This window comes from Corvus cornix, chromosome 10 (assembly GCF_000738735.6).
Source record: "Corvus cornix cornix isolate S_Up_H32 chromosome 10, ASM73873v5, whole genome shotgun sequence".
NCBI classification, from domain to species: domain Eukaryota; kingdom Metazoa; phylum Chordata; class Aves; order Passeriformes; family Corvidae; genus Corvus; species Corvus cornix.
The window spans coordinates 873,794-892,784 of NC_046340.1; the positions used below are offsets into that span (position 1 = coordinate 873,794).

Below are 18,991 nucleotides of genomic sequence, written 5' to 3' on the forward strand. Positions count from 1 at the left end.
GTCCCAATGATTTTACTTACCGATTTTATAGATTGTGTTGTACAGTCTTTTTCACTTATAAAACACGTTTTGCTACATATGTTTTCAAGACTATCCTGCTTCTGTGAATTACTCTGTTCTTTGTAAATTTTGATGGCCTATAAAATACATGTAGGGACTTTGTGCTTGTATTTGTCATTTGTTCAGTAAAGTTCCTCTGCCAGACTTTCTAGCATCTGATATTTGTGTGTTTAAGCATTCCTGTATTTGTCTGTTGTTACTGTTCCTGGGACACCGTCTGTCAGAGACCTTGGTTGTGTTGGGTTTTTTAAATTTCTTTACACAAAACTACTGGAGCTGCCACAGCTCTGCAGTCAGTCCTGTGCTGGCCACTCCATCACCACCCTGCAAGAGTGTAGGGAATTCTTGTCTTGATTATTCCAATGTATTTGTGTGTATGAAAAGCAACACTTCTAAATCCCAATTACTAGGGTAGACCTGTCTAAAAGAAAAAAAATAGGTAATGGATGCAGAGATAAGAAGAATCCCTTGAACTTTGCTGCTGTCTCCCACTTATCCTTCTTCCATCTTTTTGAAATGTCATGCTCAGAAAAGTCATGTTGCAGGGAACCATTATTTACTGAGCAAAGGGAGCCTTGCAGGATTATCACTCATAGAAAAGAGCAAGCTTGAGAAGTTTAAAAATAGACTGTGCTAATAATTCTTTTGAAAGATCCATGTGTAAAATGGAAGTTGAGTTCTATTTTATTATGGTGCTTTGATAACAAGATCTATAGGAATTAATTTCAATCATACTTAGCTACAATAGACATTTCAGTTAAAATTTTTCCTTTTAGAATGTGTTACGAGCTACATTCTGAGTTAACTGTTTGTGGTGTTTGCTCTGTCCCTTGTCTCTTTCAATCTTCCTTGTGCTCTCTTCCACAGTCTTCTCTTAAGATAGTGTCTTCTCCCTTTTGCCTATCAGGTAAAGGGCTTTCACACTGACAGCACCGAGCAAATAAATAGTGATGGATGGGATCTCTGTGGGAGCCAGTAGGAGCATTCTGCTGGACCCTGCTGCATTTAATGTCCTTGACAGCTGTATCTAGGAGAACAGAGTTTTCCTTTGTCTGGCTGTGGGGATGAGTACAAGCTATTCTGCATCACTCATCTGAACAGAACAGTGCCACAGAATCCATTTCCACAACTTGCCTTCCTCAGATGATGAAGCCTTGATGGATCTTCTGCACTTGTCCTTCTCCTACCTCTCAGAATTTCAGTCAAATTATGCATAGGTTTTTCTAGAGATACTGCTTTTGCTTCAATGGGGTCAATAAGTAAAAGCCTATTAAAAATCTGTGCAAATTGTAATACATGCCAGTACAGCATGCACTGCTCTCTCAGCATTTGCAGTGGCATCATCCTGTTGTGACAACAGCAATGGTTTTCTGTTTCTATTGCAGCAGCAAAAGCATTTCTCCCTCACTGTGGCATAGTGGTAGTGATGTTCAGTTCAGTTGCCATCAGAAATGCTCCTTAGGCTCTTGTGCCTTTCCTGGTGGAGAGAAGGAAATTAAGGAGTTCTGCCACATGAGAACTATAGAATACAGTTCTCTGAAATGCAGATCTTGCCTCTCTATATACAGTTGTTAAAGCCCAGAGAAAGTGGAACTGGCACATTCCTGCAGGTTTGGAGGACCTGAATTAGGCTGTTTAGCTGCAGCATAAAAGATGAACGGGCCCAGGAACTGACCAGTGTTTGCTTTGGTGATTGGGCCCGTGAGCTGCAGTCTCTTTGAAATGCTCCCCAGTCTGTTCAAAAAAAATTCTCTGCCTGCCTGCAGAGATCCAGGTATCTACTGCTTCTCAAGACAAGTTCTTTCTATGTTTGGAGTGTGGTATAAAGCAGTAGTGAACCTCCTGGTGCTACATTCACAAGGAGAGCAGTGCAATCTGTCTACATGATTGCTGGAACTAAATGCGTATTTGATATGTATATTGTTGGAAATTCCCTTTTGTGTGTGCTTAGGCCACCCTTTGGACATTTTCAGTGCTCACTGAAGAGCATTTTTTGCCATTCCAGATTACTGAGGACTTTAATCTTCGATGTACATAATGGCAGTGTGAACTTCAAATATTCCATGCCACTTTCAAAGCTGTGCACTGCATTGATTACGAACAGAACCTTTAAATGTCAAAAGAAACAAAGCAGAATGAAAGTGTTAGGATCTTCTTTCTCCTTTCATTTTAACTGACTAATTTTGTTTGTTCAAATGTGTTTTGGCTGTAATGTTTTAGAAGTGCATTTTATTTAATAATTTTTAAAGATTTATCTTTTGTTTTAGATAACACAGGTATTTGTATCTTTTCAGGTTCCAGAGTTCTAAATCTGGAAAGATCTACCTCCACAGAGATGTAAGGCTCCTATTCTCTCGGAAATCCATGGAAGTTGATAGCGGCGCTGCATATGAACTCAAATCTTACACTGAATCTCCAACAAATCCTCAGTTTTCACCAAGATGCTAGCAAACAATGGCAAACAAAAGTATTCATTTTGCTGTTGAGTACTCCTTGCAAGCAAAGATTGGTAGAGACAACAGTATAAAGTTAAGTCTGTAAAGGAATAAAAATAGCGCTCAAGAGAAAGAAGGTTCTGTGTGATCCTGGACCAGTTTTTAAAAGGTTTCTGGAATGAGCTTTGTGTATTCCAAGTAGACTGGAAACATACTTAAATCTAATCTTTTTGTACTGTTTAAAACCACTTCATTGGATGTGTTGCAATAGCAAATTCCCAAGTTAGTTTAGTGTTTACACTTTTTATTTTATTTTTCAGTTATTTAATATTTAATGTTTCATTTAATACTCAAGTGATGTTTGTCTTTAGTGTTCTAATGTAGCATAAATCCTATGTAAAATCATACTATGTATTTTTGGCATTAATATTGAAATCTGAAATATATACAGATGTCTTTAATCTGTGTGCTGTTTTAAGTGATATTCATTTAAGTTATTGAAAATGGGGACAACAGGTGAATTTCCATAACATTTCATACTATGCAAGCATTTAGCTGTTTTTTCTCTTTAATGGTACCCTTTTCCATTTTTTCTCACAACCAGATTTAATAACACTTGCAACCACTGTGCAGATTGTTTATTTACTTACTCATGCATTCAGATCATTAATTCAATTCACATTTTGCTCCCTCAATTTATTTTCTTTCCTTAAGGGCCATTTTAATTTTGCTTTCTGTTATTGGTTTTCCTGACATAAAATGTGCACCCTCCCCCATTTTATTTCTCAAATTGTGTTAAAGGATGTACTGTGCAAACAAATTAGTATTTATATCTTAAATATATGCAAAAGCTATGAACTTGTACTTTTTGTTTTATTTTTAGATGAGAGGATCTTCATGTAATCCTAAATATTTTTCATAGGTCAATTCCATGTAGGCCACTAGGTGGCCATAGGAAGTTTTACTAGCAATGCTACCCTGGGCATATGACTATTTTCCGATACGTGTGTGTATTCCTAAAACAAAACAGTCAGATGAACAGTTTATGCTAAGTGTTAAACTGTGTAACTGAGAGAAATAAAGTTAGAAGCATTTGATTATATTTGAACTATATATTTAATAATGAAAATGAAGCTTTATGATGTTTGATGAAGATCTGAGTTTCTCAACTGTCTTACCTTGATTTATGTGTTTTTCTTTACTTTGCTGTAGGTTTTAGAGTGTCAGTAATATGCAAGGTGCCCTTTAATGCTTATCTGATGAAGACTGGAGAAAGGATGAATGTGCATCTTGTATATTCAGCACTGCCCTTAGATGAGAGAAGTCAGTGTATCATGAAATCTCCAGGAAGTCTGCCAGGGAGCGTAAGGGAGACTGCACTTTCCAGATGATACTTATCAACTATCTTGTACATGCAAATGACTGCTGCTCCAAAAGGGCAAAGCTCAGATATTGCTGAGTCCTTTCCCCGCTTCAGCAGTGTTTTCCACTCTTACACCAGGTTTTCAAAGGTTACCTAGCGTTCACTTTAGAGAGAATTGGGGGAAACTGTACAGGAAGAGATTGTTTGCAATTTCTAGTCATTTGTGTGCCCTCTAAAACTGAGAAAAGGTTTCTTTTGGTAGCAGAAGAGTCAAACACAACTGCAGTTGTACTGTGTACAGAACTGTGGTCTGGACTAGGATATCAAGAGTGTGTCCTAGTTTCTGTATAGCTGCTATTGAGTCATAAGCAAACAGCATGTATCCTCAAACTATTTTTTTGTGTCATGGTGCACAGCTGCTTGCATACTCAATGAAAAGAAGCATGAGGAAAGGACACATTTTTAATGAAAAGTCACCATTCCCCTGTAGTAGATTAACCTTTTATTTTGCACTGACATTATGCAATGTTTGTATCTTGATAACTTTATTTAAATAGACTTCTCCAAGTCATCTCCATTCAATTATTTGCTTTGAACAGCAAATAAGTGTGGATTTTGAATATGTGGTTACTACAAGTCATGTCTAGGAAATAAATTTGTATTCACTTTAATAGTCAAACTACACTTAGTCCATATATGGATTTGGAATGAAAGTGACCTTGGATTATCTGTGCACAACTTTGATTTTACTGAGTCATTCTCCATTTACAGCTTGATCTGAGTAAACACTTTCCATTAGGGACACACCTGGAGAAATGCTGGATGCTCATAAACTATGAGCTAAATTCTACACAGCCTTCTATGCATAGGTTAAGACTAAACTAATTTTTGAGAGGTCATTGGTTTCTTCTCTTTAGTCCTCAATAGGCTCAACCATATAGCATTATTTTTAATACATGTTTGAGTGGTTTATAAGGGCCTCCAGTGATGGCTGCTACAACTAATCTCTTCCAGTGATAAATTATACTTAGCATGAGAAAGTTATTTATAACATCCAACTAAATTTTGCTGAAGTTGAGTTAAATACTGCTTAGGCCTTTTCACTATAAGCAAAGAAAACAGTTCTTGTATCTCCCTTCTCAGTCTTTTTTTCGTAACTAAGACAACCCCAGACTGTTCAGTCAGCCTTTCTTTTTTGCACCTCTCATCATTCTGGCTCTTTGCTTTCTTCTTTAGGACTGAATCGGTCTTGAAGTGTCTGAGGCTGGACACAGCATCCCAGTCAGGGCCTCTCTGTGCCAATCAGACTGGAAGAATGGGTTGATAAATCACATGGATTAAAGTCCTCTTCATACATCCTGTTGTAATACGCTGTTTTTCAGTATCAGGAGGAGTCAACTTGCATTCATCTTGTTACCCAGTATAAGAGATGTCCTACCTGCTTGTTCCCAGAATGGTAGCTCTCCCTATTGAACTTTATTCTCTCACTACCCAAGATTTTATATGCTCAACACAGCATTGCTGTTTGAAGAACTGATAGCTGTTTCCAACAAACTTGCATCCACCACATTAAAGTTTCATCTAATTAAGTTTCCCTAGTTTGCATGGGGAAGTGTCAGAAGCCTTATTAATGCCAGAAGGCATCTGGAACTTCAGCCACCTTCACCCACTTCTCCACATGGTCTGTTTCCTTTTTCTTAAAGGAAAGATGATTGTGTGAAACCCTGTTCTTAACTGTGAATTCCTGCCTAGCTACTCAGTTTCTTTTGAGTGCTTATTTTAGATGATTTATCAAGTCATTATTGACAGCTTAATTACATAGCTTGTATTCTGTCCTCCCCTTACTCTTATTCAAATTCAGGAAAAGTGACTCCTGGAAACCCATTCATTTGTTACAGGTTCCTATATGAATCACCAGTAATTAACTGGAGATTGCTTCTGTCATTCTCTAATCTCTTAAGGATATTTTTTCATCCAAGTTGAAAATATTTACCAAAACTAATTAAAGTAACCTGTAAACCAGTCTTTCCTTCTTCCAGCTAGAGGCTATACTCCATTTGTTACACTATTTACCTTGATCATGCCAGATTGAACAAAAAGAAACATTAAACTCTTTGGTCTTTACAAGTTTTGTTCAGTAATATTTCAGTGCCCCCTTGTCTTCATGATCTGCTTTAGATACACATCCTTAAAAACTGACCTAGTTTCTGTAGGCTGCTTTCTTGTATTTGAGGCCATTGAAGAATTTATTTCCCATCTCTCCTCTGCATTGTGTTCCCTTAAAGAAATAATTATATTAAGGAACTGCTGAATCCTTGAAACTGTTTTCCCTCACATTAATTTTCTAAGAGATTTGAAAGAAATTCCTGAAGTTTGCATTCTTGTCTGCAGTCACTGCTTTGGTCTTCTGCTTCCTTTTAAAAATCTTTGAACTTCATCCTTTTTATGATCACTTTTTCTATGTTGCTCTGTTTTTCACACTTTCAGACCGTTTCTCCCTGATTTTGCTAGAAGCAAATGTGGCACACCCACCACTGGCATGGCTTTTTTCATCATTAAGAAAAAACCCACTGGTGCGCTCTATGATTATTTTTCTGTGCAATCTGCCTGGCTGTATCCCTTTCTGAATGAGGGATGTTGACATTCCTTGGGTTCCCCGCAGCTACATGATCCTGGTTTCTGGACAAATCTCTCAGGTGCACAAGAAACCTCTTACTGGTACAATTCAGCTGTGGCAAAATCATTGACAGCTTCTGTTTTCACAGACCTTTCTGCCTTGCCTCTTGTTTTCTTCCCAACCACAATCACACAAAGCCTGTCATGGCCAGTCCCTCCGGAGCTGTGCCAAGTAGAATCCATACCTTGCTGTTCACATAATCCTTCTGTTTAGGGACCCCTAAATATTTATTAATGGTGGACTATTTAAACCCCTCCTTTATGCTCTTGGAAGAGAGTCCACAGAAGGTTATTGTTCAGCCAGGAACCAGACAGTGAAAAGTAAATGGGGAGGGAATAAAATACTCCGTATAACTTCATCCTGTGCTGTTAGGGAGTTCCAGGGGACTGAGACCTCCTATCCTGTCAGCTGCTGTCTGGGATTCAAGAGATCCTCGAGTAAAGCTGCTGAGGACTCGGCTCCTTGTATTTTGATCACTAAAAGTGGCCAAAACAACTAACTTCAGCCAAGCAGTAAAGGTTTTTTTCCCTTTACCCTGGTGCTGAGCAGGGGAGGCCACGCAGGCCTGACAAGCCGGGGTTAGGGGTTGTAGTGAGGTGGGGGCCTGTGAGGGGACCAGAGGAAGTGGCCTTAAGCTGAGACGCGGGAGATTGTCATTAGATACCAGAAGAGTTTTCAGTGTTCGGCTGGTGAGGCCTTGGAACAGGCTGCCCAGGGCGGCGATGGAGTCGCCATCCCCGGAAGCGTTTCAGAGACGTCTGCCTCTGGCTCCGGGTGATGTGGTTTTGTGGTTACAGGGACGCCTCTACGGGTGGACTGGACCATACTGAACGTCTCTTCCAACCCTAATGTTTCTGTAATTCCGTGATTCTAACGGGCGGAACACCGGGGCAGTGCAGCCTCTGAGAGCCGCCCAGCGCTGCCCCCGGAGCCGGGTCCCGAACCCGCGGCCCCGGAAGTGACGCGCGGAGCGCGGGCGGATCCCGCCCCCGAGCCCCAGCCCGCGCGCGCGGGGGCCGAGGCGGAGGAAGTCTGGCCCCGCCGACGCGCCGTCGCGCGCGCCGCCGCCATCTTGTGCGGGAGGAGGCGGCAGCAGCAGCAGCAGCAGCGCGGAGGAGCCGCGGCCGCGCCTCCCGCCCGCCTCCTTCCCTCCTTCCCGGCTTCCCTCCTTCCCGGCCCCGCCGTCCCGCTGCCGCGGCGCCATGTCTGCCGAGAGCCCCGAGCCCGCCTCGGCCGAGGAGCAGAAGGTGGGTGGCCGGGCCGAGAAGCACAGGGAGGCCCGCGGGGCTTCTCCCGCTTCCATCGGCGTGGGCCGAGCCTCTCCCTCCCTCAGCTGAGCGAGCCCCGCGGGCCGCAGCGTGTCCCGGGCCCGGCCGCCCCTCAGAGTACCGGCTGCCCCGGGCTGTCCGCCGCCGCGCAGCAGGGCCGGGCGGCGCTCTCCGGGCAGGACGGGCCCCGCCGCCTGCGGCCGTGTGGGGCTGGAGGCGGAGGAGCCGCACCACCGTGATGGCTCGGGAGCTGGTGTTCCCTGGCGATCCGCGGTGTGCTCTGGCCTGGCCGGGCCGATGGCGCTCCCTCTCTCGTTCTCCGGCTTCGGCCCCGCTCCCTCCGGATGCTGCGCGGGCCGCGCCGTGCTGCGCGATGGGCTGCGGCTCACGATCGCAGCGGCGGGGTGGGCACCAGCCACAATCCGGAGGCTAAACGTCTGTTTCACTTCTAGAAAATGTTCCGCTTTTAATGTAATCAATTCAGGAGAAAAAATACCCAAATCACAACGACCGTGACCTGTGCTAGTTAAGGCTTCTAGAAAGAATAACTGGCTGGGTTATCTTGTGGTGGCCCTCTTATGTCATCTCTGTAGCTAATAATTGTATCGTTTACTCAAGTGGGATTTGGTTTCATAGATGGCTGTGCTGTGACTTTAAGAAGCCGTTTGTTTTTTAGTCTTGTCATTGCTGTGGGAGCCTGGTTGCAATCCCCGCGGCTATGATCCGGAGAAGTTATGAAACACAAGTACTGCTTTGAAGGACGCTAAAAGAAAAAGCTTAATCTACCTCATCTGATAAGTTTTTGTTTAATAATTTACAATTTGTAATATGAGTTAGTCGCACGAGTAGAGCTTTAGGAGTTAATATGGAATGATACCTTCTCAATAGGTGCTGTAATCAGAACCAGCTTCTTAGGCAGGTCTGTAATCTGCTCTTAAATAGGTGTGTTCTGCAGTGTGGCTTAACGTTCATGCTAGGTAGGCTGCTGAAGGGATACTGTTCCTGTTCAAAGCCTATAAAAATAAGTCCCTGGCCTGTGCAGCACTCCTAGAATAGCTCTGTAATAAGAGCATAGTTAAACATGTGGCAGCAAGTTTATTGTAATGCCTTCTAGGGTGTTCTTATGAAGTCAGGTGACTGGGGCTGATCTTCCTAACGAACTTTCAGACTGAAGTCTTGAAATGTCATGTTTATGCAGTGCTTGGAAAAATTACCCTTTATTTGAGAGACGGGAGTTCCTTGCTGATCTCCTAATTTAGTTTTATTCTTATAAGGTGTTCAAGAAAAATTATATAACGTCAATAAAAGAAAACTTGGCTTTCTGCAAGATTATGTCTTAGTCTGATACTGTGATATCAGTGCCGTTATGACATTGCAATATTAACCTCCACTAAAACTATTTGTCTGGGTAGGCAGAATTGAACATTCACTCAGTTAATGCTTAGCTCTGGAGCACTTACATAAACAACCCATTTTGCAGTACTTACTTGTATGTATGCTTAAAAAAGATGATGCCCCTAAATGAACTTTGAGGCAGTGTTTTCATAATCAGAAATTTTTTCTAAACTTTTCTGACATGCTGTAAGAAGCTTGTGCTGAGCGAGAAAGGTTTTTACCTACAGTGATACAAACTGAAAATCTGCCAAAGACCAGCATTTCCTGTTCTTGCTATGAAAACTCAGGACAGTGACGGGGAAGTTCAGAAACAAAGGAAGTTTGGATATAGGAAAACGTATGTTTGGTTGACTCTTTTTGCCTTAAAAGCCTGTATTTTTCAGAAAACTGTTAGAGGTGGTGCATTTTGTTGCTGAACTGGCTTTTGCCACATCAGTTTGCTGTAGGGTTGTGCTGTTGCCATGTTTTTCCCATTTTCTGCTTTGCATTTTGTCTAATGTCTTCTGGTAAAGATGAGCCATTCATACCAGAGTTTTAAAAGGTTGATGGCTCTTTTTTATAGTCATGCAGGTCAGTTGTCCAGCAGATACAGAACTTTATGCCGCTAGAACCACTGCAAAGATTAAAAGCAAAAGCTGTCTTTTAAGTGAGTTAGGTAACTACTGCCTTCCTGGTAGATCATTTTAATGACTTCATGAGCTGTGTCAGATTCCTGTAGAGAACTAAAATTATAACTTTTGTGTGGTTGTCACTGGGAAGAAGAGCGTGGTATATCTTGATTCCTGCCCACTCCCCAGTCATTTGTTAGTCACTTGGTTGTTGCTTCTGTAATTCAAGGGAGAATGTTCTGAATGTAGGAGTGGCTTGGATTAAAGTCTTCGGGGCTCAGCAGCACATCTCCGAGAGTGTTCAATACCATCTAGTCCTCAGAAGAATATAAGATCAGGACGTGCAGGCAGTGATCTTCCCAAGAAAACTCTCCGAGGTCTCAGCAATCTGATCTAAAAGGCTTCTGAGCTGCAAATGAACACATCGAATTGCTTTCTGAATCTAAGTTCTTGGCACCCCCTGTATCCTTCTGCAAGGAGTTCTGCAGCTTAACTGTATTTTATGTGAAGAACTGTTGTCTTAAGTATTTTTTGAACCTGCCATCAGCTGGTTTGTTTGACACCCCAGGTCGTGGTATTGAAATTCTTTCATTTGTGTTCCGTGTGTTTTTGAGTCTTAGTTGTTGGTCATCAAGAAGAAGCAGCCGTGCTCTGTATCCTTTTGAGCTGCATTGATGCGTAACACAGTGTTTGTGTTTGGATTGCTTGCTGTGCCATAATTTGTCAGCCCTGTGAATTTGTATAAATGTCTCCTTTGATGCACCGTGAATACATATTTATCTAAGCTATTTATTGTTGGTCCTCTCATCTTAAAAAATACGTCCTTTTGGTTTTTAGTGGCAAAATAATGCCCCCTCAAATACTCTGTCTGTTGGCTCAGCAGTGAGTACCCAGTGATTCAGCATTAGATGTTGAAAGTGTTGAGCTGAAAGGATTACTTTTGAGCAAATCCAGTCCATGTTGGCATTCTGATGAACCACAATAGGGAGAGCAGCAGTTGCGTGATCTTTGTAATGCACGAGAACTGCAGGCTTGGCTAGCGTGATACTGCCTCGTGAGAAGTAGTGTGGTTCTCTGTCCGTAGTGTCAGGGAAACTTTGCCCTTTATTTGTGTTTGTATTTTGCATTGTATTGCCTAGCTGCATTTTCATCTAATAAAAAGCAGTGGTTCCTGTTGTCACAGAAGTTTCTCTTCAATTGTTATGAGAGTTTCTATTTTTTCCTTGGGAGGACCGTTAATTCAGCTTCCTGTTGTATTGTGCAAAGCTGTCCTTGAGGTGTTGTGGCTAAGTGGAGCAACTAGAAAATGTTATATTCTAAATCATGTATATCTGTTCATCATAATGTTATAATGTTTGTTTCTGAGGCATCTTACCAGAAAGATGTTGAATCTTACACAACCTGGAGCATTTTACAAGGAATAGAGAAGAGCACCTAGGGATAGGCGAGTGTGGTGGTGGTGGCTCTCGTTCCTCAGCAGTTCTGGCTTAAGTAGCTCCCAGCTCCTTGTGTTCCTGTCCTCCCTGCTGCTGTGTTAACATACCTGTTTGTGCAGCTGCTTGGTCATCCAGGCTCTGGAAACCGATCCAAACAAAACAGCCCAACAAGGGGAGAAGAAAAAAAATGATTAAATGGTTATTTTTCTGCTGAATCAGTTTCTGTAACCCCTTACTAGGGAGTACAGGCAGTCATGCTGATTGATGCAATGCAAAGGATGATGACAGGCATGGAAAAGAGTCTGAAGGGGCTGCCTAAGCAGCTCTTAAGTGGACATGAAATCTTAGTCATAGATGAATTAAATCCTCCTGATTTCAATGGCAATTCTTACTTCCTGCCTGAAAGTCTTTTTGTGACTTCAGATGATAATAACAATTCTACACTACAGCAGTCAGTGCAAATCATTACATATTTTCTCTGAACTAGCAGTGGTTTGCATTAAAAAAAAAAAAAGGCTGTGGCCAAATAGTGGAAAAAAACAAACCAAGGATTTTGAATGAAAGATATTTTAGAAACTATCCAGTAGAATAACTTGTACTTCATACATCAAATTGCTACATGGATGTGGACCAGATGAGTGTGAAGTAGAGGCCAGTGAACAAATTGCAGTTTAGCCAAATGAGTATCTCTTAAATTATTATTTTGAGCATCCATGTTTTACGGTATACTCATAAAACAGGCATTTTATTTTACACAAATGCACTATCCAACTGTCTTCATCCTCATAATTTCAGGATAATTATAGACATGTATAGAGAAACACAGTATTGCTATTAATGTAACAGCAGGCATGTTTTTGAGACTGTTTCACAGTGAATATTAACACATTACAGCTGAAGCAGCCTTACAGATCAACGTGGCAGTGGAAGTGCCAGTCTGCCTGTGCAACTAAATGACGAAATGGGCATTTGGAAAAAAAGTCCTGTGGTTCTTGCTCAGTATTCAACATTTGTTTGTTCTTAGTGGACTCCTTGTTTTGACCAAAAAAAAAAAAAAGTTTTCTTTGAGGCTTTTTTTTCAAGCTTGAATAATTCAAACTACTTTTATTTAAGGGGGAAGTGTGCACATCTTCAGTATCTCCAGGAAGGGTGTCTTAAAAGGGGAGGTTGAACCCCTTCAGTTGCTGTCAGGATTTGAGAAAGAATGTATGAAAATGTCTAATCAGATAATTGTTATGCTCACTTGGTAGCAGCAATGGGCATGTGGGTGTATTACCTGCAAAGCTGTTCTGCATAAATATACAGTGCTGTATGTTTCACTTAGAGTATCACTGATTGTCTTTCAGGAAATGGAAGATAAGGTAATAAGTCCAGAAAAAGCTGAAGAAGCAAAATTGAAAGCAAGATACCCTCATTTGGGCCAGAAGCCAGGAGGCTCAGACTTCTTGAGGAAGAGGCTTCAAAAAGGAGTAAGTTCCTTATTGTCCACAGGGTATGGACAACAAAATCCAAAATTCCTGTATCTGCGATTTTTTTTCCCATTCCACAGGCCTTTGCATGGAACGAGTCCTAAGAACTTTAAATTTTGAGAAAGCACGAGGAAGAGAAATTTGTCTCTGCAAAACAAATGCCAGGTTGGCAGGATAGCTGTTTACAGCATCAGTGGCTCAACCACACTTGTTATAAAAAATTAAACTTAGAAGCTGCTGTGATAGACTTGAAAAAACATTAGGATAGAAACTCATCCTGATTTTATCATGCTCATTCTTAACCCCCAAAATTGATGTCCACTCCTTTTATCCATGTTTCTAGCACATGAAAGTTTGGTGTCTGCTGTTAGACCAGGCATCATCTGACATTAGTGGTTTGAGAATGGTAGTATTATTCTGGATATACTCCCAGACCAAAAAATAATGATAGAAGAATGAAGAGTGAGTGAATATTTCAGCATTGTTCCACATCTAACCAGTGTCTCTTATTTTCTTAGCTATTTGATCGGGGATTTTTTTTTAGTGTAATTATTCATAGAGTGATTATGTAATGCCTTTCAGGCATGCTAGAACCCTGTTCTTGGAATAATCCTAGTATGTCACTGTTTCTGATGGTGCTTTCATTGCTGTCACACTGTTGTGTGTTTTTTTCTACTAGTGTCTGGGCCCTTTCAGTACAGGAAATGATTCCAAGTATAAATACTTGGCAAACCAGCTGGTGGAGTTCAGTGCTGATCTAAATCTGTGCTATCTGGTAACATCTCTTGGGAATTGTTGCTGTTGGCAGGTTTTTTGGATAATGTTTGTCTCCTAAGTTGGAACATACAAAGCAGCTAATGGCTGCTGGGCCTGGGCAGGTGGTAGATGAGGCGACTCCCTCTGAGTTATGCTGCTGCGAGGTCAAAGGCAGCCTGAATGAGACTTCATCGGGTTCAGGGTATGTGTAGACACAGAAGGGAGTGGTGACTATGTATTGTGATGATATCTCAGGAAAGCAGGCCAGCATTCACTCAGCAAGGATTGATAGCCATAAAGGAATTAGGACTGCTTGCACTTGGTGCAAACGTGAGAAAATCTCACCACAGGCAGTAACAACCTGTACAATATCTTCATCTTAATTATACACTATTGAATGCAAAGGTTCTTGCAGCATTTACTTTCAAATTTGAGCACAGACAGATCAATGGCCATCTTAATTGACTTTTGCTACTCTTGGTAAAAGCATAAACTTGTGGATTCCAGTTCATGATATGCCTTCTGCAGTTCCTGATGTGGTGATATAGCTTTCTTCCATTTTATTTTTTATTATTTCAGTTTAGTGTGCTCGGTGTCTTAAATGAGGAGGTATCTTTACTTGATAGAGATTCTGGTGTACACTGGGCTGCCTGTACCAAGGAAGGTTTAAAATAGAGTGAGGGTAGTGTGTGTGCTTTCAGGTAGTGTTTCTGACACAGAGGCACTTGGACAGACATAATTGGTTTGAAGGGAATGCTCAAATGCAGGCCATCTGTGAGAAGCTAGAATAAATCAGGAAAATGCTGAGCATTTTGCAGCTGGTTGGTACTAATGCAGAATAAAGACTGATGGCAATGTGCTGCCTGGAAGCACTTAGACACAGCAGGTAGTGATGGCTGTTGTTCAGCTGACTGAGGACTAAGCTTGTACAAAACTAACTGAAGACTCTGCTCTTCAGAGATGGTTGTGATTGTAAGAGTAGTTAGTGCTGTAAATCTTAATCCTGAATCTAATTTTTTTTGCCTCATATGAAATCTGTTCAAAATAATGGATTACAAGTATCTTAGTGGTAGACCTCATGGTAAGACGTAAAAACAATGCAACCATTCCTGCAAAATGTGTCAGGGAGCAGTTGAAAACTTGATGCAGAGCTGGGATGAAATTCCATGCATCATCTCACCGTGATGTGGATAAATAACAGTCATTTGGCTTTGACATGCATAGATAATTTAATATTCTGAGAAATGTGGCTGCTCTTAAAGGTAATGCTAATAAAAACTTGCTGGTATATTAAGGAACACTGTTTTTCAACAAGGAATTTCAAACTTAATTTACTTTTGTATTCAGAAAAAAATGGAATGTGGGATAATAATTTCCTTGACATAGTTCAGAAGGACTGTACAGTAGATTTGACTTTGCTAAATAATTGGTTTGGGAACTTGAGGGATTATAGTTTCACTGTTTTAACATGTGCAGAGAAGGGGTTTTCTTGTTAGCACGCAGTTTCATGCTGCTTTGATCTCTGATGTGATAGACCAGGCTCTGTTCTCCAGCTTTAATTTGTGCATTGTTTGGTTATTCTGTGTAGCAGAACCTGTTCACTGCAACAAAATTTGCAAACCCCAAGGTTTCAGTTGTGGGAGATGAGCTTTTGGTAAAACCAGGGCAAAAATAATGTTCGCATTATTGTTCACAATAATGTTCACAATGATGTTAAGAGTTTAGCTATCTGTGCTTAGTAGTCTTGATAATACCTTTTTTTAATCAATGTAGAGCCACCTTGACGAATCAGGGAGATTTTACAACCTTTTAAAATTTAAAATACCTATTTAACAATGTAATTCAGTGTATACATCTGATAAGATTTCAGGCTTTTAAGTATATGTGTTTTGTCTTCTAGCAAAAATACTTTGATTCTGGTGATTACAACATGGCTAAAGCAAAGATGAAGAATAAGCAACTGCCTACTGCAGCTCCTGACAAGACAGAAGTCACTGGTGACCATATTCCTACTCCACAGGATCTTCCACAGCGGAAACCATCTCTTGTTGCTAGCAAGCTGGCTGGCTGACGAGAACAGCTGAACTGCATGATTATTCTCATTCCTGTTCTTTCTCCTTAATAGTTATTTCTCACCCACCCTCACATCCCCCTTTTTCTTTCTTACACTAAGTCATGAGACTGACAGCTTTGCAGGTAGCGATAGCATGTGCTGCTATTGTAAGGGAATACTGTTAAGAGTAAAACGTAGTATTTGGACTAGTTGAGAACAATGCACTGATTTAAAAGGACAAGTTTGGTTAGAGCAATGTAATCTACTTGAAAATGTACATATTGCCCATTTCCTAGTGTAGGACTGGTTCCAGCAAGTGACATCGCAAGTTTTACAACTTCTAATGTTTATGCTTTTGTTATTTCATCTTAATTACAGCATATTTGTATTTAATATAACCTCCAGTTGTGTTGGGTTTTTCTTCCGTGTTTGGGTTTGTTGTCTAAAATAGAGGTTTAGACCACAAGTTGCTGGATGGTAAAGCATGTATAAAAACAAAGACAGGGCTCTGATTGAATTTTGTTTCTGCTTTTAAACTTGAACGGCCTTAAACCTGTTTCAGCTTTAACAATAGAGTTTTTACTTGGGCAATATTTGCCCATTCTGGCATAACTCTTGTGAACCTAGTGCTTATTGACAACTGCCTGTTGAAGCTGGTGTTCTTTTCAGTTCCGTAGCTTAGGACACACTTTCGTTGAAGATGTGGATGAAGTGTGCATGTGCATAGACTGTTGAATTCACTCTTGTGCCATTCTTTGTAAATACAATAGTTTTGCACAACCTTTTGCAAACGTCTATTAGTTTTACATTTTAAAAAGCAGATAATGTGCCAATCAAAGCACAAGTGATTCTGTATCTTTCAAAGTCTTGTCCTGAAACTAAGAGCCCAGAATCTTGCTACTGAAAGTAAAAATTGTATACCTGAAATTTGTGAAACACATTTACACTTGACTCACACGCTTTTGCAGTTGTACATTTTGTTTCACAACAATATCCAGCGTTCAAATATAAATCTGGAATTTGTGCCTATATTTGCAGGCAAGTGCCCTTTCTCTTCAGTAGTTGTTTAAGCTTTTAAAGCAGAAATGCTCTGTTGATATGGAATATGACTAAGTGTACTGTTCTAGAGAGTTCCCTGTGTGGCAAACACCATATCTAGGCTCACTAGCATTTGATATGCAGTTACCCTTGGGCTATTTTAGACTTCTGGAAGCAGAAAGGTATCTTTTTTTTTTTCTTGGACTCCTGAAGAGGTAGTAAACGATTTCCTTTTCTGTGTTCTACAGCAGCCCCTCATTGGTTTTGGGAAAATAAATATCTGGAAAGGTATTTCTATAATGACCTATTGAGAAATAGGTAACTTTTCATATCAGAAAATAGGAATGAACTCCATTTCATGTTTATGATGAAGGTTGTAAGTACTAGATAGCCAAAATACATAGTTGATATTAGCCAGGTGAATTGATGCATTTAAAAGCATGTTAGTTCAATGAAATCAGAATATTGTAAGTGGTGTATGATCCATAATATAATTGATTTTCATTTAAGTAGTCACAGCCTTCACATTCTTTGGGGGAACAAGAAACTCTTTGGGAAGATCAGTTTACTGAACGCCTCTCTTTTAAAAAATAGTTTGGTAACAGCCTATTAAGAACAAAGCACCAGTGTGAGTATTTTAAGAGAAAATACTTAAAGATGCATGATTTTAGAAGCTTGTACTTTGTGCTGACATATTCAGAAAGGTCTTGGGGTATAAAGGACTGCTAGTCAAAACCAGTGCTGGCCCATATCTTCTGCAGTGCTCTCTTCTAAAGGCAAACAAGGTGGTCAAGAGAAAATGAATAGTCTCTCTTTGGTCCTGTTCTGGTCAGAACATACAGTGTCTAGGTAAGGGTTTTGATTCAGAGAAGCACTTCCAGAGAATTTCAAAATTGCTAACCTGATTCTTTTCAAGTCCATACAGCCCTTTTCTAGTAATTAGATGGGCTTTGTCAAGCTTGTCCTTACTCCTTATACTCCCCTAGTATTACAAATAATTTGTGGTTTTTGCAGAACTTTTTGCAGTTTGAAAGAAATGGACCTACCTGACTTCTTTAAGAAATTAGGCTGGAAGAATAACACAGAAACTGGAATACTGAAGCAAGCTGCTTTTTACAGATGTTTGTTCTAATGTGAAAACCCCTCTTTATTTCTTTGTATAAATGAAATTGAAACTTAATGATAAGACTGGGCCTGAAAGAAATGTTGAACAGCTTAAGGTGACTTGCTGTGTATTGTCTGGTGCCACTATTCTGTAGCTCCCCTAAGGTGAGTTCTCTTGATCTTTGGGAAGGTTTAAAAAGATAGCCATTTAAATTTAAACATTCCACTCACTTAGCTACAACTCAGCTTGCCCTGCTGGTTGGACAACACAAGCTCTTCTGATGCTCACTCAGTGACTTGCAGTTCCTAAGATTACTACAAATTCTGCTATGAATTGAATATATTATCCACGTGTATATTTGAAGTACTGTAATACTAACTAGGTCAGTGACTGATTATGAGCCTTCACATCTGACAGACCTCAGCAGCAGGCACAGCTATTTTGATTCTATACACTGTATAAAACTTAAGTCCAGTAGTCACTTAACAGTAAATGGAACATGACTGCAAATCGATGCTTACTTTCAGCTTACTCCAGCAAGATAACTCAGCTATCCAAACTGATGTACATAATGTATTATATGAGTTTTACCATTTGATAATTGCCTTTTTCAAAGAAAACCTGTCCACACTATAGACTGGCAGTCCCTTTCATATCTTGCCTTTAAAAATAGATGGTGTTTAGTTGTTAGAGTAGTACTCATGTAGGCTTGTAATAGAAGATAGCACCAACATTTTATTTGAGATAGTTAAGTGGATTAATTACAACTTCACAGATATGTCCCCAAATCTGTTAACACCAAAGGCTTCTCTCTCATTGTTCTTGATGTAGTAGGACAGTGTTTGCGTAAAGGCCACAGGAGTACACTTTGTTGGACATATTTACACCCAGTCAAGATGTTAAGGTGATAAAAATGTCAACTGTTCTTTACAAACTTACACATTGTATAGTATACAGAATAAATTGAATTACTTAGTTTTTATTGCAACATGGAGGTTTGTCTCATCTTTACTGTGGTTTCCTAAACAATACTGGATACTTCGGTATTCTCTGTGGAAAATTTCTAAACCCTAAATCTTGCTACTCTGTATCATTAAAATATGACTGGGCTTTGGTTTCTAGTATGTTAGACTACAGAATTACTTTAATGTAATCACATTTATATATATTTCAGTGCTTATTTTTCTATTAAGGCAATTAAAGCTTATTGTTTGAAAACTCCGTAACAGATGATTGTTTTGGTCCCTTGCACTGAATGAAGGGGATGTCTGGGAACCAGCCTGGTGCAAAGAAGTTGGCATTGCTTTAGACTGTTGGCCTAAATATGG

General features: G+C 40.3%; 2 protein-coding genes across 8 annotated transcripts in view; both read left to right on the forward strand.

Moving 5' to 3' along the window:
• The window catches only part of FAM214A (family with sequence similarity 214 member A), a 48,128-nt gene extending 44,480 nt beyond the window's left edge, over nt 1-3,648 (forward strand). For 2 of the 3 annotated variants that reach the window (XM_039557887.1, XM_019280932.3), the window contains exon 12: nt 2,355-3,648. In XM_039557887.1, the coding sequence (XP_039413821.1) occupies nt 2,355-2,508 (154 nt within the window). In that variant the 3' untranslated portion in view covers nt 2,509-3,648. The remainder of the gene's footprint in view (nt 1-2,354) is intronic. The other variant, XM_010391189.4, reaches the window with a different exon arrangement.
• A 3,955-nt stretch (nt 3,649-7,603) lies between these two features.
• ARPP19 (cAMP regulated phosphoprotein 19) lies at nt 7,604-18,889 on the forward strand. 5 transcript variants are annotated; one of them, XM_039557888.1, is made up of 3 exons: nt 7,604-7,782; nt 12,589-12,711; nt 15,368-18,889. In XM_039557888.1, the coding sequence occupies exons 1-3, from the start codon at nt 7,738-7,740 to the stop codon at nt 15,536-15,538; spliced, it is 339 nt and encodes a 112-aa protein (XP_039413822.1). In that variant the 5' UTR covers nt 7,604-7,737; the 3' UTR covers nt 15,539-18,889. The 5 variants fall into 5 exon arrangements, with proteins under 5 accessions (XP_039413822.1, XP_010389489.1, XP_010389488.1 ...); XM_010391187.4 differs by lacking the exon at nt 7,604-7,782 and adding an exon at nt 10,030-10,377; XM_010391186.4 differs by lacking the exon at nt 7,604-7,782 and adding an exon at nt 10,031-10,374.
• Nucleotides 18,890-18,991: the final 102 nt, after the last annotated feature.

What these genes read in the sequence shown, in the direction of transcription:
- ARPP19 (XM_039557888.1), top strand. Translation starts at nt 7,738, where the DNA reads ATGTCTGCCGAGAGCCCCGAGCCCGCCTCGGCCGAGGAGCAGAAG. An exon ending in CCTCGGCCGAGGAGCAGAAG is followed by an intron (nt 7,783 to 12,588) that starts GTGGGTGGCCGG and finishes ATTGTCTTTCAG; the next exon opens with GAAATGGAAGATAAGGTAAT. An exon ending in GGAAGAGGCTTCAAAAAGGA is followed by an intron (nt 12,712 to 15,367) that starts GTAAGTTCCTTA and finishes TTTGTCTTCTAG; the next exon opens with CAAAAATACTTTGATTCTGG.